Source organism: Barbus barbus (genome assembly GCF_936440315.1).
Source record: "Barbus barbus genome assembly, chromosome: 8".
In the NCBI taxonomy this organism is placed as follows: domain Eukaryota; kingdom Metazoa; phylum Chordata; class Actinopteri; order Cypriniformes; family Cyprinidae; genus Barbus; species Barbus barbus.
Window position 1 is genome coordinate 5,163,757 of NC_136736.1, and position 27,890 is coordinate 5,191,646.

At 34.2% G+C, this 27,890-nt stretch overlaps 1 protein-coding gene across 1 annotated transcript in view; it reads left to right on the forward strand.

The window, feature by feature from the left end:
• Positions 1–27,890, forward strand: part of LOC306873422 (VPS10 domain-containing receptor SorCS1-like) — a gene marked incomplete at both ends in the record, with an annotated part of 180,977 nt that overhangs the window by 91,823 nt on the left and 61,264 nt on the right. The window contains 2 exons of the mRNA XM_079422691.1: positions 1,948–2,015; positions 10,034–10,133. Of these exons, the coding sequence (XP_079278817.1) occupies positions 1,948–2,015; positions 10,034–10,133 (168 nt within the window). The remainder of the gene's footprint in view (positions 1–1,947; positions 2,016–10,033; positions 10,134–27,890) is intronic.

The following is a 27,890-nucleotide window of genomic DNA, read 5'->3' on the forward strand; positions in this document are numbered from 1 at the left end:
GATACTACAAGAGATCTCAGCAGTTCAGGCTGCTCCCCATATTGCTGAACGAATTGACTATGGCCTTAAAGGTCTTGTCTGGTGGACTAAAACCTGTTTTACATGAAGACCTGTATTATTCTTTGAGCTGAAGAGGGGTTTCATCATTCCTTTTCTTTCCCAGAGTACTCTTCTGTTTGAATGGTACTTTGACACTTTTATCTTTTAGCGGTTTCTGTTTTTTTCACATGCAGAAGGCCTGTTTGAAATGGGCTAGAATCTCTCTATCAGTTTTATTAATGATTGATTCAGGCCTGCATGTTAGTAGACTAAAGACTTTGATGAGTGTAGCCATGAGGAACAGATTGAAAGTTTAATGATATGGTCATTTTTGGCTGCCCTTTGAAGCTATATTACATGAAAATAGGCTTGCATTTGAAGACTTCACAAAACAAATATATAACATTTAATTTTTGTCATCCTAAAATGATTTGAGTGACTGTTTAAACTAATGATTTTTTGTGTTTTAACTCCCAAATGTAAAAATTTTGAAAGGTGCTCTACCAAATGATTGAGGAGCTTTCAGAGGGTTAATATATATTTTTTCCCCACACTTGTTATTATAACTTCTGAGAGAATCAATGAACTCTTCCCTGATAATAATCAGCGCTCCTTCAAAAGGCTTTGAGTTCATATAGGTATGAATTTTTCTTGGAGCATAAATAGATTGTAAGTTTATGAGTCAATTTTTTTTTTTTTCGCTCTAGGCATGAATTTCCTCTCTCTTTCCCGTCTCTAATTTTCCTGGAGGAATTTGACTGACCTAGTTAGCACAGTCCCGTGCACCTTAAGAATCTTATAAAGGGTATTTACAGCGCTGTAGATAGATTCAGCATGATATGATTAAGTAATGAAGAGATGAATTATTAGGGTGTCAAGGAGGAAGCCTGATGCATCATTTAATGGTGTTTTATGCTGAAATGAAGAGAAGATGTGAGGATTTGTGCCTTTTGAGGTTGTTTTAGGCTGATTTATTGAGCAGTTTATGTAATGGGTAATTTAATAATGGTTCTGATTCAGATTTCATTTGGATGTTTGTGCTAAGAGTTGATTTGATGATGGTGTCTTTTTTTATGAATCAAAAATTATTCCAAAATTATTTTTTTGCTGGCAAGGAATCTGTCCAAAACAACTATATGTGGGTATATGAAATGTGTTTTGAGAAGTTAACACGACTGTGGCATGTTACACTCAATCTAAAATTACTTTAAATAGCATTTTGCTATTTTAAAGTCATGCATGCAGCTTTTATGATCTACAATCATATTAACTGCTTCATTTGTCACAACATAGGGCTTAATAACAAATGCAATTAAGGCAAAGCATGGCATTCATTTATTATTTTTTTAATTGTAATGAATGAAGTTGTGACCAATTACATGATCTGAGATATGCTAACATTATTCTTATATATCTAAGATATATTTTTTTACAAATATAAAATTTTAAATTGGCTCAACTTTTTTTTTTTTTTTTTTACCATTAGCAGCTGTTTTCAACTTTTTCAGGTTAGGAATCCTCATTCGCTGTGCATTTTTGAACTTGATAATGAGCTTTTTAAGTAAATTTATACAGTATAAGACATTCTGCCAGATAAAAAATGCATTTCATTTTTACTAAATTGCATTGCACCATCTGAAAGGATATACAGTAAATATGCTTTCAGAAGGTTAACAGGGTTTACAGTTTTGCAATTTAATTTAACAAGCCTTGTGCTCAAGGTCGTGACAGTACAACATCTTAGAAAGACAAATCAATGCAATCGAAGATATTTATATGAACTTTTCAGTTGCTTGTTATTTACCAATGCAAAATCATGGTAACATGATTGGCATTTTAGCCCCCCACTGACAATTCAAGATCAACTAAAATGAATAAATCAACTTTTTTTTTTTTTTTCCTGTACAGGTGATTCTCATGCTGACCAAACTGTATGACTTCAATCTGGGCAGTGTTACAGAGAGCTCCTTATGGAGGTAAGAATACAGATTCAAGGATTCAATCTTTATGTCTTCATGCTATAGGGAAATGTATTACAAGCATGGTATGTAATATACCTTTGTGACTGTTTGTTCTCAACTTGATAAAGCTTTTATTTAAGCAAGTAGATAAAAGAGTTCACTGTTACGATTTATGCATTGTGCAAATGATGTGATGCAGTGTCCCTGTGGTAGCTCCACAAACATCAGAAAGAAACAGATAAATACAGTGTGCTTTAAAGGTTCTCATAGTCTCTCTGGAGTTGCATTTGTTTAAGCAGCGTGACAGTACAAACACGTCCAGTGTTTTGACTTTTAAATCAACTCTGTATTAATAGTCTGATGAAGCTACATTAGCTGATTAATGGCGTGTCTGTCGCTGATTGTCCTTATACCCTTTCCAGATATCCAGCGCACAGCTCATTGATCTGAGTGGACATAATGTATGTGTATTAGAGCTGCTTGAATGGAGCTGATGTTGGAAATCTTAAAGGGATAGTTAACCCAAAAATGACAAATCTGACGTTATTTTTTTATCCTCATGTCATTCCAAACCGTTATTACTTTTCTGTATTTTGAAGAATTTTGGTTTTGGGTCCCATTGACTTCCATAGAATTGATTAAAAATACTATGTAAGTTAATGGGACCCCAAAACTGCTGTGTTACTGTGATTTTTTCAAAATGTTTTCTTTTGTGAAAATTCTGTCATTATTTACCCATCCTTGTGCCATTTCAAACTAGTATTAATTTCTATCTTCTGTGGAAGACACACAAAAAATATATTTTGTAAAATGTTGTTAATCAATGGTTTGAGTCCCATTGACTTCCATACTATCCTTACTATGGAAGTTAATGAGATTCAAAACTGTTCGGTTGCCAACATTCTTCTAAATATCTTCTTTTGTGAAAATTCTGTCATCATTTAATCATCCTCATGTCATTCTAAAGCTGTATTAATTTTCTTCTTCTTCAGTGGAACACAAAATAAGATATTTTGAAGAATGTTGGCAAGCAGATGGTTTCAGATCCCATTGGCTTCCATAGTCAATAAGTCAATGGGAAAAACTGTTTTTCTTTCTTCTTTTTGAGAAATAAATTAACACTTATTCTGCAAAGATACATCAAATTAACTGAAAAGTGATTAACTTTGAATTGTTAAAAATTAATTAAATAAATACTGTAAATACATACATACTTACCCTTCTTTTGAAGTTTCTATTCATCCTGAAAAAAGTATCACAGTTTCCACAAAAAACAAAAACAAAAAAAAAACAGCACAGTTGATTTTGTTATGAATAAGAAGAAGAAAACTGAAAATCTAGCTTTGGCATCACAGGAGTAAATTGCATTTTGAATTATATTAAAATAGAAAACAGTTATTGTAGTAATATTTTACAATATTACTGCTATAACAGTATTTTTAATCAAATAAATGCAGCCTTGGTGAGCATAAAATACTTATTGAAAACACTAAAACTTTTTTGAACTATATATTCTGGGTGGTTATAATATAATATAATATCATATAAAATGTGCAATGGATTATATGTGTACATTTATGTAAAAGGTGCACCATTTCATGTGATGTTGAGACAGATAATCTGTGAATTGCATCTTTAAATATTCTGAGCAATCTGATTTGCTTTCTGCCTTATACAGGTTAAGTGCACAGTTTCTGTGTATAGATACAGTACAGTGCAGTATACTGTAAGTGTATAAGTGTCTCATGGGAGTTATCAGCTCTAATGGATGGTAATATAATAACCTAGGCCATATTAAAGGCCAGGTGCATCCTATAGTGTTCCCTCAAGATATCTGCATATTTCAAGACAATTATTTCCCCCTCACCCGGATAGATAAATTCAGCAGTTCTTTAATGGATGCAGTCAAATACCTTTCGTGGCAGATAGTTAAATTTTCATGGGAAGTTATAAAGAACCAAGACACTTCCTATACTGTAGGTACTGTAAGCAATTTTTATAGTATAGTATATATAGTGTATAGTGAAACACTTTAAGCAGATGGCAAGCAAATAAAGTGCTATTTCTGACACTAGGAACAAGGAGTCTTTGTGAAATCATTAAATATTATTATAAAACAAGTACCAGCCTTTAGTACTCTTTATCACTTACAAAACCAAAATGAGAGAAAGAGAAAGGGAAAAAAACAACAACTCTGAGCTCTTGGTAAGTACTTAATTTATGATATTGTTGGCTTTGAACAGAGTTTCAGTGCGATATCTCCTCTTTTTGAGGTGCTGGTTATTAAATGTAATTCTGAAAGTCTGAAAGAATGTTTGATTAATGCATATAGACACATATTATGCAGCCTTGTGTACTTACGCCTCAGTAGTTTTCAGTCTGTGCTGGTAAGTGGAAAAAGAGGAAATAACAAGATTATTAACTTTTCATTCTTCATTGCAAATTTCGTTCATTTCTTCAGAAAAATGGATTTTAAAAGGGGTTTTGTCAAGTAATCCAAAAATGTGCTTTGTGTGGTAACACCTAAATCAACTGGTTTTATTCAAGTCAAGATACTGTTTAATAGTAATTAACTGATTCGTTTTATAATGAAAGGCATTTAACCGAAGTATAGGTTCAGTACAAGTATAAGATCTCTTTATAGCATAATGTTGACCCAAAAAAAATAAAAAATACATTGATGTAATTACAGTACAGTGGAAGCGAACTGGGCCATTTTTGGAGGAATTACATAAAGCAGAAATGTGAAACTTATAATTTTGTAAAGGCACTTGCAGTGATTATTTTGTTAAAACTCTATTTTAGAATTATTTGAGCTGTTAAGCTGTATAAATCATTTTTTAGATGTTTAAGGGTTTCAGGCATTATGTGAAAAGCTATTCAGTGATGTCCTGTTGATAAATCATAATCATGTTTATTACAGTGAGTACTCGGATAATCTTTCTGTTGAGCATTGTAAACTGCCCTTTAGCAATAAATACTCATCTCCACTTGAAATATACCACTGTTCTTAGCGTTTTGATGTATTATGAGTTTGTATGTTACGGAAGCGTATTGCATTCACTTGAGGAAAAAAAAATCTACTCTGTTTTTCTGAATTAACGAGTTAATTATCTCAGAATTACGAGATAATTTTTCATGAAAAAAAAGTTTTTGCTCTGTTTTTCTGAATTAATGACTTAATTATCTCGTAATTCTGAGATAATTAAGTCATTAATTCAGAAAAACAGAGCAAAAACTTTTTTCATGAAAAATTATCTCGTAATTCTGAGATAATTAAGTAATTAATTCAGAAAAACAGAGCAAATACTTTTTTTTTTCTTTAAAAATTATCTCGTAATTCTGAGATAATTAAGTCGTTAATTCAGAAAAACAGAGCAAAAACTTTTTTTTCATGAAAAATTATCTCGTAATTCTGAGATAATTAACTCGTTAATTCAGAAAAACAGAGTAGATTTTTTTTCCTCAAGTGAATGCAATACGCTTCCGTAGTATGTCTTTGTTGAGCTGATCATGCCTATTTACCATGTTTTAAAATATTTTGTTAAAACATGACATTTGTCACATTTGTTATGACAGCATTGTCCATGATCGTTTAATATAAAACTTGTTTATACTATAACATCCTCAATGTGAAGAGACCCAGTACACATAGTCCATATTTGGAAAAAATAAATTATCATATTATCATATCAACATAAACTGGCCATTAGCCATCGTCCCGATGCTTTTTGACTCTCTTTCCTCTGTTAATCCCAAAACGTGAGTGAATTATTCCTTATGGCCCAAATGATAATTCATTACATAATGGATTACAATATTGCATTACTCCATAAAAAGTAACTAATTGTGTTACTTAGTTGCTCTTTATGGAAAGTAATGCAATACTTTTGCGTTACTTTTTGTCACCTGAGCTGGGCTTGTATATTTACTTTTTAATCACAAAAACCCCAAAAGTTATATTTTTGGCAACTGTAAAGGACTTTTTACATCAAAAGTGAAATTAATAAGCATCAGGCTGAAGGAAGTGCCAATGCACTTACTCCCGATTTCTCTTAGCTCTGAGACTGGAGTAAGTGTCAGTGAATAAATGGGAAAAGTAACTTGCGTTACTTATTTGAAAAATGAAAGTTACTTTACTAGTTACATGAAAAAAGTAATCTGATTACGTAATTTGCATAGCTTGCTATACGTTACTCCCAAAAATTGTTCACCTCAATACAATGTCATGTTTATGACCAGGCCTCATCCACAAGGAATTTTTTTGGTGTAAATAGTATAACTGGGGTGAGTAACATACATTTATACATCAACATCTGTTCAGTATTTAGCAACTTGGTTCACCCTAATGAATAATAGCTACACAACTGTTTTGATGCAAGAAACATGGACTAATATTAGAAGTTAACTAAATAGTAGAACAAATCCTCTTTAAAGCAGAATATTTGAAGTGGCACGCTTTTAATGTATTAATTAAAGACTTCAGAGCTATGAGGACTCTAAATGGTTCAAGGTCAAACTTCGAAAGGGGAGACAAACGCTGTTGCGCTGTAATACAGCTTTAGGCTAACATTTTGAAGGAGAAGCGGGAAAACAACAATGTAGAAGCTTGTCATAAAAAGATGATGTTCCAAGTGTTTTTAAAGATGTAAGAATAGCACTGCAGTTCTCTGGCGTTATCAAACTGCAAGTCAAATGAGGTTTGTAAAACTTTAACATCCAAACATTATTGTTATTTTTACGGTTGGACGTTTGATTGCACACTTTTAAAGTGGTAGTAGATATTTTGATTCTCTGATGTACGTCTTTGCGTCATTTATGTTGCTCTTCTAAAATAGATTTTAAATGGCAGTTCTACCCCGAAAAAACATGTTTAAAAAATGTCAGGTCTCAACCAAACACAAGTTTCACATTAGCACACAGATGAACGTATGAATATTTTATACAACTCACCACATCTTCACCGCAGCCTATTTTCAAATGCTGTCAATATTCAACATTTCATATAACAGGAAATATAAACATCCGGTTGCTGGATATCTTTACATTGAATTAGACAAGGAATTTTAAATTAGAACAATGTAATATATCATATATCAGATCATATATCAAACATCTCTAAAGTGGTTCATACATACAGTTCTTACATTTTAGATGCATCCATATTGTACATTTTAGTATTTATGCAAAAATATGAATATGTAAATTTGCTATGTAAAATGTCATTAGATCACTTTGCATTGTCTAAATAAGACTTAATGAGCTTATTTACATTTCCAAGAGCATCCTAAATAACTTTTGTGAACCAATGTTTAACAAGTCATTTTGTTTTTCAATTTGAAATGTATAGCAAATCGGCAGGACTTAACTGCATGCTTTCTTGTCATTGTGCTTTACATTGAACTGAAAGGGCCTTGGGTATATTGTAAGTCACTCAGATAAACGAGCTAAATGACTGTTTCTGCTCTGTTTACAATGCTGAGAACCTTAATTTCATCTCAGGGGACCTCCACGAGTCTAGAAAATGAAATATATTTAGTTAATAACCGACAAATGCTTTATAGCACCAGAGCAACAAAGCTCTATCCTCTGAAATGGCTGTTTGTTTATGTAGATGTCAGGGAAGTGTCTGTTGTTCCCCTAGCAGTCAATAGAGGGCATCCTCTCTGGAATTCCCTGTTTATCTGAAGCTTGTTACCATAGTAACCACACACCTGTGTTGCATTTAGAGCTCATTAGTCAATCGTTAAATGCTCCCTTTGTTTCAGCGGTCATTTGTGAAGTCTTATTTGTTGGGTTAATGTGATCCTGACCAGCTGTCTTTGTGTATTCTGTTTAAAGCTCCTGTTATTGAACATTGTTGTGTTGACTTAGTCTGTCTCTTGGATTTTATTCTTATTTTGTTGCACCGATGTAATGGCTTATTGACAAAAAAGTCTGTGTTACTTTTGGCTTGTAGTTTTTAGTTGAAACTGGTATTGTATCGTCTAGAAACTGCTGAGTTTGTACAGAACTCAGAATGTTGAAAGTTGAAAATGAAAAGTCAGTTAGCAAAGTCTCATTAACGTTAAAACTTCACATTGAGCGATGACAGATTCCTGAGATAAAACTCTCTGTGTTTCTTTCCTCAGCTTTGACTGATGGTCTCTTTTCTTTAACTTCCGCCATACTGTAAGTTTAATTAAAAGCTGACATTTTGTATGAATACCAATGAGCATGAGGATGATGGGCTGGCAGCGTGTCTACTTACAGAAATTGCTTTTTAACTAAATATTTGCTGCTGTAAAAAAGTATTAAATTCTATATCAACAATATTTGATAAGATATGAAAGCTTATTACATAAAATGAAATGATATCAATTGATCATTTCAAATCAAAGATGATCAAATATTTGTAGATGAAGATTGAATGCTTAAAATCTGCACTTCAAAATTAATGTCTTTTTTTTAAATAATTAGATACTAAACAAGGCAAAAAAAAGTTTATAGTGTTGCAAAGTACACTGGTCATTTAAATTTAACACAGATGAAATGTTTTAAAAATCGTTAAAACTAAATTAATTTAATTTAAATTCAGTCACATTTCATTTTAAAGGGGTCATCGGATACAAAATTCACTTTACAAGTTGTTTGACCATAAATGTGTGTTGGAAGTGTGTGTACACATCCATCTTATAATGATAAAAATCCACCCAGTGTTTTTTTTTAATCCCTATTTTAAAATCCTCATTCTCAAATCAGGCTGTTCTGAGAGCCCTGTCAGAATTAAATAATTTAATTTAAGTAGTGTGAGAGCGCAACTATGCTCTAAATCCTTCCTGTTTCCTTTTCTGCCCGTCCTTTGAAGGCCGTTCTGTTTCATTCTAGATTGAGGACACTTCGTATACGTTACACATCCTACAGAGTATGCAACCTCCAGAGGATTCGACCTACGAAGGACGTAGCCTTCTAAATGAGACACAGCTATTGACTGTGTGTGTCTACGACAGCAAGTTATACGCTTGTATATCTTTGAATATTCATTGATTATTATGGTGAATGCGAGATGGCTGACGCGTCAACGTATCTGGAGCGGTCGAATTGAATCTACACATATCTATGGTCTGTTCATCACTCCACGGAAGAGGGGGGCGGAGTCAGCAGAGCTCACTAGGATTTAAAGCAAAAATGAACTAGAACAGCGTGCTGAAAACAGAGCTGATTTTGACAGGGTAAAGGATGTGTTTTTTACACTACCATTGAGAAATTTTAACAAAAGTATGTTATAGACTTTTCATTAAGACCCTAAAGAATCATATCAACTTGGGCATCCGATGACCCCTTTAACCAAACTACTTATTAAAAATACATTATAGTGCGTTAAATTAAAATACACCTTAATAGATTGTTGAAATGCATTTTAAATATACTAACTTGCAACTTAATTATTAGAAGAAAGTATTTATAAATATATTTAACTTTATCTGACATTAAAGTAGGAGTTCACATTAACTACATTCAGCAGTACACTTTTTTGTATTTCATAGACAATAGAAGCAATTATGAAAGTACACTTAAGTGGGTCTTAAAGTTCAACTAATTGCATTTAATATAGATTTATTAGAATATAATACATTTGAAATCAATTACACATTCTAAGCATTTAGGTTTTTGAAAACATGAAATTTTATTCAAAGTGTATTTTGCATAATAAATACACGTGTATGCTAGTATGCTAAGTGCACTTCTTTTATTTTCCTACGAAAACGCCACCTCGTAAAACAGGTACTATCCTGAACAGGCTGATTCATCCATCTCTTTTTTTAAAAGCACTAAGGGTAATGGCCTCCGCATAACTACAACAAATTGCTGCCACATTTCTTAAACCTGTAATTACTTTCCTTAAATCAAATTAGGCACTTAAGAAGTGTTTCGCTTCCATGAATAAGCTACAGTTCCATACGCACTGCAGCCTTGTTTAAAGTGTGCAGCGAGTCTTTAATTACAACGGCTGATTCCCCAGGTTCTCATCAAAGCCTCTGATTACATTTCAGGTCAACAGATTACGGGACCACTTACGACAAACTCAATGAAAAGGTGGGAGTAAAGACCATCCTCAGCTATCTATACGTCAGCCCCAACAACAAGCGCAAGGTAAGATTTATGGCATCCGTTTCTTCCGTCTGCTACACCTACGGATTGTTAGTCTTCCTGATGTCTCTTTTACGAAGGTGTCAAAACATTTTTCAAGGTGATTATGCTTATGTGCATGTGGACCTCGAACTCTCCACTCATTTATGACCGTTAACCATGTTGGAAGGTTTTCTCAGGTCTTCTTCTTGGCTCAGTGTGCAGTTGGCTAATATATCCTCAGGTAGTATTTACTAACCTCTCCCGCTTTTTATGAAATCAATGCATTTTAAAGATTCACTGATTACAGCACGCAATGTTCACTTAGAGATGTAGTAGCATTCAGAGCAAAACGCACTCGTATTATTAATATTGATAAGGCTGTATTTTTTTTCATTTTTTACTTTGAGGGATAATGAATTATGAACAGAATGAAAAGAGATTCATACATTGCTGGTGTTTTAATCAAAGGCATGACAAGAAGGCTTGTATTTATGGCTTGAGGCTTGGGAGTTTGCTTTGACAGTGAAAGCTTTCTCTGTCCTCTTTTTTAAACCTCTTTTTCTTTATCAAGAGGAGTCGTTTACTACTTAATTGTGGCTATTAGTCAATTAATTATGGGCTGTAATGAAGATGGAACAAACCTCCAGTAGTTAACACTAAGACGTGCTAAGCTATATGCTTATAAATTTCTGTAAGCTGAAGTTTGTGAATTTTATGGAAATATAAGCACATCTGGTCAAATGCTTTCATTGTTTAAACTTAATAATCAGAGTTATATATATATTTTTTTTTCTGGCTCATTTGATTATAGATTTTTTTTCTAGATATTCGGGATGAAAATCTATTTCTAGTAAATAAAACGGCTTAAACTTTTTAATTTACTATATAAATTTTAAGGATTTTCTATGATTTTATTAATTTCAGTTTTCACATATTTTATATGCACACTTTTAAATTTGCTGATATTTTCTGGTTTTCCGTGGTCACCGTGAAATGCACAATTCATTTAAATTTGGAACACATTTAATAGTCAGTGTTACGGGGAGGACAAGACGTGAGACGTGCGGATCCATATGCAAACTTTTATTTATAAACAGTCAATTCACAGGCAGGGTCAAACGACGGCAGACAGGTATGGCATGGGCAAGACACAGAGTAATCCTAGGGCAAGCGTGGGTCGACGATCGGTGAACAATATCCAATAGGGCGAGGCAGAGAGATAATCCAGGTACACAAGCAAAGATCCAAACGAGGGGCAAACAGAGTCCAAACGGCAAGGCAAAGGGGTTAATCCAGGAGACGTGGGCAGGAATCAAAACACAGGAAAACAGGCTAGGCAAGACTAGGAATGGCTTGGTAGAGTAGCTATCGACAGAGACTTTGACAAATGCTAAACAATACTCGGCAGTGACAGAGAGGAAGTCCAAGGCTTATAAAGCGTGTGTGATTGGGTGATAGTTCTCAGCTGTGAGTGTGATTAGTGTAATCAGCTGTGTGTGTGTCGTCAGTGCAATGGATGATGGGAAATGGAGTCCAATGTGCTGTGTAGTGTGAAAGTTCATGTGGTGAGCGGGTGACCTCTGGTGGTGAACAAATGGAGGTTCATGGCCAGGATTCGTGACAGTCAGCATTTAACTAGTTTTCTATAATAAAGCAGATTTAAAAGAGCAGAATATCTGAGCAGGAATTTGAATCAGTGAATCATTTTTTATGGAATTTAGTTCATTCAAATGAACCATACGAACAAACCAATTCACTAGAATGAATCTAGATTTCTCAAATCTACATATTAGAAAGAAGACACAACCTTCATGCACAACCTGTTGTGTTTTGTCTCATTTTTGGTTACATAATATGAAGCGTTATCTAATATAAACAACTATAAATATGCACAAATTAAAAATTTTCAGAACAGAAATCAGAACAAGCAATAATAATAAAAACATGTTGTGGGATTGTGGAGTATGCTTTACTCTATTAACTATTATTTCACTCTTTCTTCTTCAAAAATTTTTTATTTCAATGTGTTACCTATCATTTATTTAATTTTGGAAGTTTCTAAGTGAACATTGTTTCTTCAGCATTTTTTTTTTTTCAGTGTAGGTTCAAATGTAATTTAATTTAATTTCATTTATTTTTCAGTGGGCATGTTGTTTAGGAATAAAATGCATTATAAATCATGCAAATTATAAAACATTATGTAAAATCTTTCAGAATAAATCTGTAAAGTTTGGTGTATGTGCTGCACAGATTTCTGGCTCAATGCAGAAGAAAAAAAAGTAATTTTGAGAAAACAAAATTTAAAAATATGTATTGTAATTGAAATTTACAGATGCAAATAGATAAAATGTAGGCCTACAGTATGTGTATTTGGGGTGTATGGAGACAAGGAAAAAAAAAAAAATAATTTTTATTTTTATTTTCCTGTAGTGTCTTGACTTAAAACATGCCAGTTAAAATGTAATGAAGTCAATTTAGTTATGTCGCTACTTTCGGTTAATTACTCCCCAGCACTGCTGCTCAGTCTTGTTCCCTTCCTATTCAGTTAAGATGCAGGAACTGTGGCAATCATGGCACTCAATCATAATTTAATATTCTGGGATGTTTTTCTAACAGATCAATTTTCTTTTGCCTACAGTTGTGGGTGCTTATTTAGGGATTCATATTTCCCAGCAGTTCTAAAGCGGCAGATTTAATTACGTTGTGTCTAGACGGCATCTCTACCACCAACACATGCACAAATGTCATCAACATCTGCTCAACAATATACTTTATTGTTCATCCACTCTGAATGCCAAAGGACAATAATTGTCTTCAGCAAAGTAGCAAGCTTGTACACCAGAGGGGGAGAGACGAATCTACAGGAGATGTCCCTTCCTCTTGTTGTGTCTAAGTGCTTCATTTTCCAGCCAGTAATGAAGACGCAATGCAGGTTCACATAAATAGCTCCTCTCACTACCACTGACATTATAAAACCAGGTCTGGGTCATAATTAAGGGCTCTACTGTAAACATAATAACAGCTGAGGGTCTAATAGAATAGGCAACATCCATTTTTCTGCTTTTATGTTAACATGTAATGTGGGATGGATATTTATATAAAACAAGCAGTGATTATGTTTGAATGTGAATGGTAAATTGAAACAGGGTTGGTCAATGCAGTATATCACAATTTGCCATAATGTGCATATGGAGTGAAGAGTAGAGCTTTATCAACCCACATACTGACAGAACAGTAGAAATATCTTCTTAATGGGAATGTGTGAGTATTAGAATATGGCTCCAATATGACAAAAGTGACAAACACGATAAAAGTAGTAACTTTCTACATTTCTGCTGAACACTGGCAGTAATAAATTGAGTATAATAATTTGTTTTTGTTTTTCTCTGAAGTATTTATTTAATAGATGTATATTAAGGCAAAAATAAATATAAAATTATTTAGACAAAATATGTTAGCTGATTAAGTTATAATTAAAGTATAATAAAATAAACTAAAATAAATTAAACTAAAACCTAATATAAATATTTTTTTAAAAGTTATGCTGAAAAAGTTATTATTATTATTATTATTAAGCAAGTACATATTAAATTAATCAAAAGTGGCATTAAAACATTTTAAATGTTACAAAAGATATATATTTCAAATAAATGTTATTTTTTTTAAATATTAATTTAAAAAATCCTGTATCATGGTTTCCACAAAAATATTAAGCAACACAACTGTTTTTAACATTGATAATAATAAGAAATGTTTCTTCAGCACAAAAGCAGCATATTACAATGATTTCTGAAGAATCATGTGACACTGAAGAGTAATTCAGCATTGGCATCACAGAATAGATTACATTTCTTAAGGTATATAATATATAATAATATGTAAACAGTTGTTTAAAATTTTAATAAGATTTCAAAAAATTGCTATTTTTACTGAGCACACGAGATGACTTTCAAGAACATAAAAAAATCTTACCGAACCTAAATTTTTGAAGAACAGCGTATGTATACATAATTTTGTCTTAATTGTCTGCTGGTCAGGATATTGTTAACCCATCTTCAAATGCTGCTTAAACATATTTTAGCAAAAATGCTAAATAAATATATTCTGGCTGGTAAAAAAATATCCAATGGATGTGATCCAATTCTTTTAAATCTTCCCTCTGCAAACCGCAAAGTATGACACAGTATCTTAAATACAGAAATTACCACTTTAATTCATTCAGTATTGGTTTTTGTGTTCTCTCTCACTGACAGTCTCCCACCTGTAACTGACCGCTTCTCTTACAGGTTTTTGGCAGTGCCGCCGTTTCATTTTCCTATCTGCTGTCTACAATCTGCTGCGGTTGCACTTTCTGCTGCGCGCATTTATCTTTTCCCCGTGGCGCTCACTGTTCAAGACTATTGCATGGTGGTTACCTCGCTTACCTCACTAGTCTAATTATCCACCATCTTTTATGATTTTATAGAAATATTTTAGCACAATATGACAGTCAGTTTTCCATCTCATTACACTCAGACTTCATATAATCTTTGCTATAGGACTGTATGACTTGCAAAACATAAATTTGCAGGAACACTTTCCCCCCCGGAACAGATTTTGGCATATGTCGGTATTTGTTGATGCCTCAAATTCAATTTGTCACACCCTGTAATGCACTCCTAAAAGCCACTCAAATTTTCCACACTGAGAAATTTCTTTGTGAAATGCATAATATAATAAAATCATTCTCTCGTAGAGCACCGGCTATTTCAGGACAGAATATAATAGCAATTTCATTTTGAGTAAATTTCATGTTCACTATACAAAGCATTTCTGGCGTTGCTCATTTTTCTCATTTAAATGTCTGCTTGCTTTTTCCCTCCCACCGCCTTGAACAAATTAAACCACATGACATTTTGCCACCAAAACCACAAGCTCCACATTTGATTATTTATCCTCCATAACATTCAGCCCTTTTTTGTTATACAATATTATATTTAACCCAGATTAAACCATGTCTCATCACTTGGATGCGGATTCTTGATTGATGTAACTGTGTTTTAAGATGATAACTCAAGGCGAGTCATTTCTTTACAGGCTAAGCTTCACTGGATTAAATGTGTAAAAAGCAATCCTATTAATATCCTTACTGAAGACAACGCCCATCCATACTGTGTGCTAAATGTACATGCTAGTAAACTGTCTATTTACAGAAAGTTTGATATCATAAAATGATTACATCAGTGTCAAAACAAAAGGAGAAATTTTGGTCCCACTTTATATCAGGTAACTGATATAACTATGTACTTACATTTATAAGTACAATGTACTTATTGTGTTCATATTGTTTTGCAAAACACTTGTGTTGTTATTGGGGTGGGATACAGGTAAGGTTAGGGACAGATTTGGTGGAATGTGTAGGTTTAAAGAATCGGTTAAGATGTAAGGAATGGGTCAACAGTGTAATTATATATGTAATTACATAAATTACTTACATATGTAATTACACACAGGTATTTTTAAAAAATATAAGTACATTGTAAAAACATGTACACAATAAGTGCATCGCATCAAATGATTAATTTAAATGTAAATACAGAGTAGTTAAGGCCACCTAATATAAAGTGGAAGCAATTTATTAAAGATGTACTGGTAATTGTTCTCCAATGCAGCCATAATGAATGAGTCTTATAAAGAATGCAGGCACCAAAAATAAATGCAAAATAAAGATGTAATGTTAGGGGTCTGGTGTGTGTATAAAACAAAGCGCACGACGAAGGAGTCAAAATCAATGAGTTTCTTTTAATAATCCAATGACTGAGGAGGGCACAACCAAACGTAAATACAAAATAATAGCAGACAAAGGAACATGGGAGAACACAGGCTTTAAATACTAAACGTAATCAGGGAGGAACAGAAAACAGGTGTGTAACTAATCAAAAACCATGGAAACAAACGAGGCAGGAAGACGGAGACATAGAAACTAAAACAGATCATACATGTAACATATCGCCCCCCTCCCGGAACGGTGCGTCCTCAAATCCAACAGAGGAGGGAGGGTGGGGTTCAGGAGGCGGGCGTGGAGCAGACGAGGGGCAGGCAACAGAAAAGGGGCAGAAAAAGTCCAAGAAATAAGTCCATGGGGGAGTGGAGGGTAGGAGAAGCCAGGGAGGAGCCCGGAGCAGGAGGAGCCAGGTGGAAATCCAGAGGCCCTAGGGCGGAGTCGAGGGAGGGAGAAGCCAGGGTGGAGAAGGCCTTGACGACACCCTGGGGACGAGAGCCAGGGTGACATCGAGGGTCCGGAGGGCCTAGGCGGAGCTTATTTTTGTAGGAGATATTTGAGCTCTCTCAACTTTTTTGTTGTATAAACTTAAAACAACAAGTTGAGAAAACTCAAAATTCTGCTGAAGCTGGTTGCCTTAAGCTTTTATGTTTGCTCAACTTTTTTATTTTTTATTATTATATTTTTTTTTACGGTGCAGTTACATTACTTTATTTATGTTATTGAAAATAGTTGCAATACTTTTTAAATAGGGTAACTTGTAATCTGTAACCTCTAACATTTCCAGAGTAACCTTCCCAACATTGGACATGACTCATGCAATGTATTAAAATGTTTCCCTGAGAGAGAGAAAAAAGTAATTCTCTAATAATCTTTCCTTTCAGTTGGTTGCTGACTGCTGTTAATGGACTATTGAGTCATCTTAATCAGTTGATCTAATTCATTCACAGTAGTCTGAATGATTCAGATCAACTGATTCACTGAAAAAAAAAAAATTATATATATATATATATATATATATATATATATATATATATATAACAATTATTGAATCAGTAAATGTTCAATTCTCATTAATGCTCAAAGGACAGCCTGAAAGATCTGGAGCAAAAAACAACTTAAACTTCAGTCTGTTCAAATTATATTATAGCACACTTTTATGACCCTTTACGGTGCTTTTGTGTCCTTTTTGAAACTCACAAACTCCAGTCACCATTAACCGTGCAGTACATTGTTAAAAATGACTTCTTTTATGCTCTACAGAAGAAAAAGACCTAGAGGTTTAGGTATGATCAACATGGCATGGGTAAATTATGACAGAATTAGCATTTTTTATTTCTTTAATATAAGCTAAATGCGGAATGAGTGATTAAATGCTCATCTTAATGAATCTTAATGAATCTTTACCTTGTGGAAATGCCCTTTCAATGTGATTTGATTAGTTTTGCTTTCCTTCTGCAAATACAAAAATTACGATCTCACAAGGATAGCAAAACCTACCTACACAAAGTCATACACATACAGAGATGAAAACCCACTATTAAATAATGAAAGGTAAAAATGTTTTGACAGTCTGTTCTCCTCTAGTGCCCCAGCCTGTAATTGTTATCACAAGGGACCTTTCATTCAGATAAGAGTGAGTGAACTGTCTTTTTACAAAGTGAATTTTCAACAGTTTTTTTTTTTTCATTTAATGGCTCTCTGTTGGCCTGCAAAAAACCCTATTTCACTCAGTCATATGAACCCCACTTGAAGTTTACCAGCATACAACTACGCATTTGTGTGTAGTTGCAACCATGTGTGTATGTTTAACACTATTAGTGCTTTATGAGTATGAAATTACAATAACTAGCAGGTAAACAGAGTTTGCACTCCATGCCTGAGGACATCTCGTGCACTTTCATGTTCAAGGACCTGTTTTCATCATTTCTACCTCTCACAAAAAGGCACATTTTTAAAAAGTAAAACATCCACATTAAACACCCACTTGTCAGGAGTACACCACACAAACGGCCTGCTGGGAATGAAGGGCTGATTGTGACCTCATGATAAACGGAGATAGCGGATGGCTAAGGCAGTTAACGTCACTAAACTGAGGTTGAGATTCAGATCATTTGTGTAGGATTTTCTCTAAGCTTTTAGCATGTTGACGCCAAAGGGGTGAAATGAGTGAAATCATACAGTACACTCTTAAAAGTAATGCTTATTAGCATCCGTGGTTCCATGTAGAACATCCAAGGAATCTTTCCATTCCACGAAAGCTTCTTTAGATTATTAGAATGTTCTTCACAGTTTAAGAAGGAACCAAAATGATGGTTCTATGGCATTGCTTAGATGGCATTGTTCTATGGCATTAACATCTGTGGTTCTATGTAGAATATCCATGGAATCTTTCCATTCCACATAAGGTTCTTTAGATTATTAGAATGTTCTTTACACTTTAAGAAGGAACCAAAATGATGGTTCTATGGCATTGCTTTGAAAACCTCCTTTTGGAGCCTCTATTTTAAAGGATGTAGTTGTGTGTGTTGTTTTCTTATATAGCAAGACTGTCTCTTACCATAGCAACACAACTTTAGCATCATAAATTGGGTAGATACTGCAAAGGCTTGAAGAAACTAGCAGCCGTTGTGAAACGAGACACATACGGCGGCTCTAAAATTCAGATCTATCTTTAATTCATGATTCACTTTGCGAGAACTGAAGCTGTAGCAGTTTTGTGTGCCAATAAAGAGAAAATGCAAGAAGCTAGTCTTAATGGGTGAGATTCCAGTCAGTTTCTGAGGTGGTGTGGGCAGTTCTGATGGAATGAGCTCTGCAGGGGAAACACTCACTGATGGGGCGGAAGCAAACGGTCTAACTGAGAAAGAAATAAAGATGAACATCTGTTAGCCCTCAGGCATCATTTCAAAATGCCTGCAATGAGTAGAGAGAGAACAGAGAGGTGATTAAAACAGAGAGAGAGAGAGTAGTGACGATCAAAATGATCAACTTTGGGAAAAGGTTTCCTTTGTTTAAGAATTAATTTATTATTTATTTTATTTATGAGGATAATCTTCATGTATCCTCCGTAATGAGCATAAAATTCTTAGGACAGCTTAATTTCATCTTATTTCAAACTATTATTGGATACATTGGCCCACACAGTGGTGGTAATGCAATGTTTTGATTAATGCTCTCATACAATGTGCAATTTGTATTTGTTTGCTTATATTTTTGGCCATACAAATATAAATAAAAAATAATTATATTATATTATATTATATTATATTATATTATATGGTGTAAAAGGATGAAATTAGATTTGAATGTGTCAAAAACTAAAGATATGATCATCAGTTTTAGTAAGAAAACACTTGCACCTCAAAGGGTGGTCATTAATGACACACAGATTCATATAGTGGAAGAATACAAGTATTTAGGAATGATTATTTATAATAGGCTGAAGTTTGATAAAAACACAGATGCAATCATTAAAACGTCTAATCAAAAATTGTGTGTTGAGGAAACTGAATTTTTTTCAATGTACATAGAGTCAAGGTCACTGCACACTGAGTCCGAAATTTTCGTCCGAAATTTTCACACATTAAAAAATAAATATGACCTCACGTTGTGTCAATCACGTTTGCACACTGCCTCCGAAACGTTCGTCCATCAAAAAAAATTCTGATCAGGTTCGATTTTCTGCGTTTTCACGTCCGTAGCATGCATTTTGATAGGAAAGGATGGGGAATACGAAAAAACCCCCCGGAAAAACGCATGCGAAAATTTCGGACTCAGTGTGCTATGACCTTCATTCTCAGGACTTTCTATAATTCATTTGTTGAAAGTGTCCTGTCCTTTTCCTTTATTTGTTGGTTTTCCTTATTGTCTACAAAGAACAAAAATTGTTTGCAAGGTACTGTAAATATGTGTTCAAAAATTGTAGGTGTTCCCTTGCGAAGTCTTACATTTTATTATGAACAGTACGTGATGAGGATGGCACATACAATTATACTGCAAAGAGACTGCACACACCCTTTGAATGATTATTTTAAGTGGATGCCCCTTGGGAGACGTTTAATACGCTCAAAACTGTGGAGATGATCATGGACTTCAGGAGAAACCCCCCTGCTCTCCCCCCACTCACCATCATGAACAGCACTGTGACTGCAGTGGAGTCATTCAGATTCCTGGGCACCACCATCTCTCAGGACCTGAAGTGGGATATTCACATAGACTCCATTGTCAGAAAGGCCCAGCAGAGGTTGTACTTTCTTCGCCAGCTGAGGAAGTTCAACCTGCCACAGGAGCTGCTGAAACAGTTCTACTCCGCCATCATTGAATCCATCCTCTGCACTTCAATAACTGTCTGGTTCAACTCAGCTACCAAATCTGACCTCAGAAGAGTACAGAGAGTAGTCCGGACTGCTGAGCGAATCATTGGTACAACCCTCCCCACTCTCTAAGAGCTGTACTTATCCAGAGTGAGCAAAAGGGCTGGTAAAATCACTCTGGACCCCTCACATCCAGCACACTCCCTCTTTGAACTGTTACCGTCTGGTCGATGCTACAGAGCTCTGAGAACCAGAACGACCAGACACAGGAACAGTTTCTTCCCTCAGGCAATCCATCTCATGAACACTCAACAATAAACGTGGAACACACACCTATAATACATTATCCATTCACCACACTCACTTATTTTATTTTCTCATAAATATGAGCATATCATACAAGTACATAACCAAACATATCAGTGGCATATAGAAGAACTAGTATATTATATTATATTATATTATATTATATTATATCATATTGATAAAATGTGTATTATGAAAAGTTATATGAATATAAAATTGACTTGACGTATTGGTATAATAATAATAATAATAATAATACTGAGAAAAAAACTAAACAATTTTTTTGCAGGTCAGGGACTATTGAAGAACAACATTATATTATATTTAATTTAGAATAATAACATTTTGAATAATAAATTGTGATTTTATATGTATATTGATTATGTATATATTGTATTATTTTATATGAGCATATTGTACAACCAGTACATAACCAAACAGCATATCAGTAATATATAGAATTATGTATTTTTATATTATATTATATTATATATTTGCTAACATTTTAATATGTCTGGTGTCTTCGGGTTTTTTTATCTCTGTTTTTTTTTGGTCCAGACAATGGAAGTCTGGAACTATTCTTTTTAATCATGCTAGAATGTAATTGTTTTGTCAGCATGTCTTTAGATTGCTTCAATATGTTCAGCTGATTCACAGAACATCAAATTGTTACAAGTGGTCACTCAGCGCCATGTTTTTGGCCCAAATGTGTTAAATTACCCCTTCTCGTCTGCATTCCCTTCCTTGTGCCTCAAATCGTCGCTTGTTAGCTCGCCTCTTCGGCAGACTCTCAATCACACATGAGACCTTTGCTTAGTTTGCTCAGGCCCGCGTCTGACATTTCTCATTCTCATATGAAGACTTCACATTTTCCCTCATCGGTGGAAGTCACTGTCTCGCTGACCTTTCTCTTCCAAAGCTTTAATTAGGCTCGGTTTGCCTGACCAGCTCCCCGGTTCACCCGCAGTTTGACTTTACCCCCCTTACCCCGTCGACAAGCTCGTATGCTCGTGTATGTGTCTTTGGAAAGATAATTGCCAGATAACAGGGGTTGATCTTTTTGGGGAAATAATTGTACTCATGTTTTCATGTAGAGGGAGAGAATGAAAGGATGTGGGCATACAAAGAGAATAAAAGATTAAAAACTTTGAAAGTACATTATAGACAAAAATCTTGTGTCTGAGCTAAAGGATTCCAACATGAAAGATTAATGCTGTCTTTCTGCTTTGACATTTTTTTTTTCGTTATGAAAGGAGGACATTTTCCATTATGCAATATATTTTATTGTTAATTGATAGTTTACAGTTTAATAAGGCTTCTTTAAGGCTGTTTGTCAGAAATGCTACCATTTGAAACCGTTTGTGGTTCCCCTAAATAACCTTTCGTGTGCAGTTATTGAAAATATTGTCATCATTACTCACCCTCATGTTCTTCCGAGCCTGTATGAGTTTCTTTCTTCTGATGGATGCATATTTTGAAGAATATTGATAACCAAACAGTTACTGGTAGCCATTGACGTCCACAGATTTTTTTTTTATTTTTATTTTTTTTTGAATGGCTATATGGTTACCAACATTCTTCAAAATATCTTATTTTGTGCTCAACAGAAGAAAGAAAGTCATGCAGGTTTGGAACAGTATGAGGGTTAGTAAATGATAACAAAAAATTAATAATTTTTGGGTGAACTATCCTTTCAAAAGAATATTTTTTTCCACTATAAAGAATCTTTTGTACAATGGAAATATTCCATGGATGTCAAAGATTGTTTATGGAAGCATCGATGCCAATAAAGAACCTGTTTTTAAGAATGTAGTATGTAGTTCTGTAAGTTTAAAGACGTTAAAAGATTTCAAGGTATTCCATGCAAGTGCTGGAATGCTTGAGTTATAAACAGTTTCTCCTGTCACCTGGCAACCCCATGAGTGCCATCCGCTCCCTCAAAGACGAGCCCTAAAACTGAGCCATCAGTACAATCTTTCAGTCAGAGCACGAGACTGTGCCTCCTGAGAAAGATGTTTACCATTTAGCTGTTTTTCTTTGTGTTTTTAATCGTCCTGACCTTCAGCAACAGCAGTAAACTGCGCATACATTGTCTCAGCCACTAGATGGAGGTTATTCTTCAGTGTTGTGAGCTGATGTTTATGTGGGAAGGGTTTTTCATTTACATTAAAATGGGATGTGCTTTTTTCAGTCAGCAGTTTTACATTTGCATTTTCCATGTCTGAAATGAAAATGCATATAGAAAATCTGTTTTCTAAATGCATGTTATATATCTTATTGTTAACTATGCATCCATGCATGTTTCAGTCATTTACAGTAAAACATCGTAACTGGGTCTTCCAATAATACAAAATATAAAACGTTCCTCTGGTGATGTATGCAGGATTACTCCAATCATTTAGTCTGCTTGAACCTGCCACTACAAGCTCACATTCATCACTTATTTAAAAAAAGTAACTCAGATATGTTTTTAATTTCATTGAATTGTTTTGGTGTAAATTTAAAAGTAATGAGTTACTTTACTAGTTACTTGAAAAAGTAATCTGTACAAATACGGAAAATAATAAAGTATGACAAGTAATCTGTTATTTTATTTATTTATTTATTTTTAAAGTCACCTCTCCCTTTTTCAGTTTTTTTTATATATATCTTCCTTCGTATTCTGCAAAAAAAAGTAAGTAATACAGGTCTGGAAATTATTTGTGGGTGAGTAAATGATGTCAACATTTTTAGATTTAAGAAAAAGGGAGTGAAAATATATTGAGATTGATTCAAAAGTTAAGTCACTTAGTTTTTTCACAGCTCAAACACAAACTACCTCTCTCTGCCACACACACACAATAAACGGCCTGAGTTATCCCAGCACCCGTCTCCCAAGGCAACCTTAAATAACAGCACCTTGGATGTTTTGTGAACACCTTGAGCACTCACCTGGGACCCGACACAGCATTTCAACCTAATTGGTCAGTTCTCCTGTGAGCAAACAATAGCCTTGGTTAATAAGGCAATATGGACGGGTTCACCACCTGCATCTCTAATAAGAGCAGAAAAACCCAACAACACAGCTCTGAGTTCAGGGAGCAGATTCAGTTCTCAGATCTGTGGCATCAGCAGGGGAGGAAAAGCAACTTAGCGTTCAGTCATTCCTCTGCTGGATGCGGAGGGAAATGTGGCCTGTACACACCTACAACGACTGCTGCAGAGATTTGTGTGTGCTGAAAACATATGCGTAAGCACTGTAAGGCAAAACAGCACGGTTTACAGTTTTTTAATGATGTTTAATCATCAGAGGAAGAAAGTGCGTGTGTGCTGCTGCGTTTTGTGTGTGTGTGTGTGTGTGTGTGTGTGTGCTTAAATAAGGACTGTATATGCGACTGTGCAAGCTTATGTACACATTTTTTTAACGAGACTTCATTTTCATCTGATCACAAATTCAATAAGCATAGATTAACTGTCCTCTACTGGTCAATAATGTTATAATAGCATTAACCTTCTCTGGTACTGGGTTTTCTTATGGCAGCCTTCTTCTTCTTCTTATGTTTTATTTTTTCAATAAGTCTTTAGAACAAAGACAGAAAAAAATAACACGTTTGCTGTCCATTGTTGGATTTAACAGGTCATTCTTTAAACAAACCAATAATATGATTTGAATTTTGTAAGTTTTTAAGAAATTTTATCTCCACACTTCACACACTTCAATTTTTTTTTTCTTTTCTTTCTGTTTTTCTTTTATATAGGCATATATATATATATATATATATATATATATATATATATATATATATGTGTGTGTGTTTCACTTTTAAATGAGGTAAACTGTTTGTTTGTTTTTCTTTTATAATAATATTTGTTTACATAGCTGATGCTATCTAAAAATGGGGTTAAAATTGATAGATTTTACATAAATGTTGACAACAGTGTTCACAAGTTGTTAAATATTGCTAAACTGAAAAATTGCTTTTGGCTTTATCACTACTGGAATAACAAAAACATAATTTTTTACACAAAAGCAAGCATACACTTTTCATTAAAAATATTTATTATTTCTACTTTCATATTGTGAAAGTAAAATCACACACACACACATACACAAAATGCTTTTTTTTTTAATCTGAATTTTGTTCTACTTTGACAGAGAAATATGTTTCACCTTCAGATAATTCCAAACCCATATTATTACGACCCATATTATTACGTTATTCTTTTGTAGAATCCAAAAGACAAATGAGGAAAAATGAAAGATGAGAGGATAGTGACTAAAACTGAAAAGCTCAAAAAAGGACATAAAAGTATTGTAAAAGTAGTGAGTATGACTAATATAATATACTTTTCTGAGGTCTTTATGAGGAACAGATTTAAATTTAAGTAGTTGTTCACTGAGAATCCTCCTAGGGAGCACAACCCCACACTGAGAGAATGTGAGAAACATCGACTTAAATAGATGATCACATTTGGAACATATTTTGCCAATATGAATATTGCCATCTGAATCAAGCAGTAATGCATTTCCTCAATAGGAATTCTTTATAGACAATAGCGTCAAACATATTACTGCTGTCATTTATTTTAAAATATCCATGATAAAATAATAGTTTTTTTATGAATAAATGACACAAGTATGATTTATGTGGCATTTGTTCTGAAGTGAGATGAACATAGCTGTGTTGCGTGGCAAAAAGAAAGAAGACTGCAGTTTTGGCACAACAGTGAGGATGAGATTTAAAATATAGAAAAACAAATGGTTATTTATTTATTTAAACATTTTTAACATTATTTAAACAGTTCCTTGCTGGCCCTTTGGCACAGTGGTTTCTGTATTTGTGTAGTGGTGCAAAAGCACTAAGTCTGGCGTACAAGTCTAAGCATTAAGTCTGGCGTACAACATGCTTTGACTCATTCTCCTCTTCCATCTTTATGGTTTCTATCTATACGTAAGCAACATACCTAAAAAAAGGAATCTGAATTTCAGGCTCAGAAGACGATTTATCCAAGTCAGGTTAGCAGTTTAAAAAAAAAAAGGCATTCATGACCGACCTCATTATAGTCAGGAGTGAGACAATCCAATTAGTTTAAGATGGAGCCGAAACATGTTCCTAATTTCATTAATATTCTATCAGAGGCAACGTAGCGCTGCACAGCGGGACTCAAAGATTCTCTACCGCACTCTCTAAGCATCTCTCCAGCCACCTCATCTACTGCTTCATTAACCTTTGTCTTCCCAGAAACCTCTGCTCTTATGCTTCAAGTCACTGATAGGGACTTAACATACAGAATCAGAGGAAAGATACGGAGGTGGATTTTGCAAGGCTGCATGAGTATGGAGATGGAGAAAAGAAGATAAAATTAATTGCCCTTGGTAATGTGTGACTCACATTATAAAACAGAAGTCGTCAAGGCCAGTGCAGACCAGCCTTAATTTTATCTAAAACTAGAGTTACTTATTCGTGAATGATCTGCATTTGACTTCATAGTGCTGATCAAAGCTTTGCAAAGTAGGTGTGCGAAATAGCATAATCAGTATTTCATCTTTTCACTACATTTCTATGGAGCATCCGCAGTGTCTCATGCTCAGATTCTTTATTTTCTTTGCTACCTGTGTCTCTCTGTCTTCTTCTGTTCCTTCCATCTATTTCCGCACAACTGAAAGTCAAATGACAGTCAGCGAGATGCATGCATCTGCATATTGTATTTTCATATGTCTGCGTCAAGTATAGAAATGCAGATGGGGAGGCATTAATCCATAACAGCTTCAAAGCATGTGACAGCTTGTATGACTGATATGCACTTATGTTCAGTCTGGTGGATTCTAGCATGATCTGAATACAATCTGAACACATTCTGAACACGTCTGACTTAAAGGAACAGTTCACACTGAAATGTAAATGTCGCTGTTTTTCAGACATCTCGTATTAAAATTGGTTTCAGATGGGTCTCAACTTTTTCACGCTCGCATAAAACTCTCAAACATGTGGATTCCTATTGAAATGACTGCATTTCCCTACAACATTTCCCAGAGCAACAGTAAATGTGACCAAATCCTAAAACATTTATTAATTTTTTTGGAATGAAATTCAGAAATCTTATTTAATCCAATTCAATCCAATAAATTAAATTACAGCAGCATACGTTTATCATTTAATTTATTTATTTATCTCTCTGTCTGTCAGTTTACTTATTTATTTATGTATACATACATACATGCATCCATGCATACCTTTTTTGTGTAGTGTTGTAGTGTTGTCCACTTACAATCAGAGCAGCTGTAATAGACGTTAATACCAGGTGTATTTTGTCCAAAATTACCTTATAAGTATTGAAAAATATCATAAAATTGTGTTATATATTTCAAGTGTAATCCATACAATACCTTTTTGTGAGAACAGATGAAACATTTAGCATGATAGTCCCAAAGGCTGATTGATTGATTGATGATTGATTGATTGATTGATTGGGATTTTTGGTGCTCCAGGGTTTTCACAATTGTAGTGTTTATTTAAGGTGATTTTGCATGAATATTAGGGGTGTAACGATACATATATATGCGTACTGAACCGTTACGGTACGGACATCTTCGGTGTATGAGGCCTTACAATGAATACAGGTAATTCACCCTCGATCCAGAGGTGTGCGCCCACAGTAATGCAACACTGTTTGATAACCGCCAGTAGAAGAACAGCGAATGCCATGAGTTGCGCACTTGAAAACAAAGCCCACTAGACAGTGACTATGTGCTGATTCTGAACTATTTGCGATGTATCTGAATGCAAAACTATTATTTGTTATGTAAATTATAGGCTTTGTACGGTGACACAGAGGCAGACGCACTGATGTTTGGTTTACTGTATTTTATTTTGATAATGTACCAACTGCGCTGTCAAGTTAGCAATGCTGGAACTGATATATTTTGTGTTCGTGTGTGTGTGTGTGCATGCTCCAGCGTGATCACTAACTGTTTCCTTATACCAGCAGAATCAACTTAAAACACTCCGCATTTATTTTCTTATTAATAATGCATCACTGTATAAAGGTCTGCTTTTATTTGTGTACACTCATCAATGAAAACAAAACATTGTGCTTTTGTAAAATAAAGAAAACAAATAGGATGTAGCTTTCTGCCATTTGAGTTTCCTTTGTGAACAAATTAAGCGTGTCACAAAAATGAACTGAAACTCAGCATATATACGTTAGTCACACTTTTTTCCCCTTGTTTATCTGTTAACTAAATCAAAATATAGTTCAAGTATTTATTCCTTGTATGTAAATCTACTGCAGATTTTATATATATAACATTATAATTTAACATTATATTTTGTATTTTCACATGTAATGACTTTAGAACTATTGTTCTAACTTTAGCTTTTAGGGAATCATTAAGACTCAATATTTATAGGATTA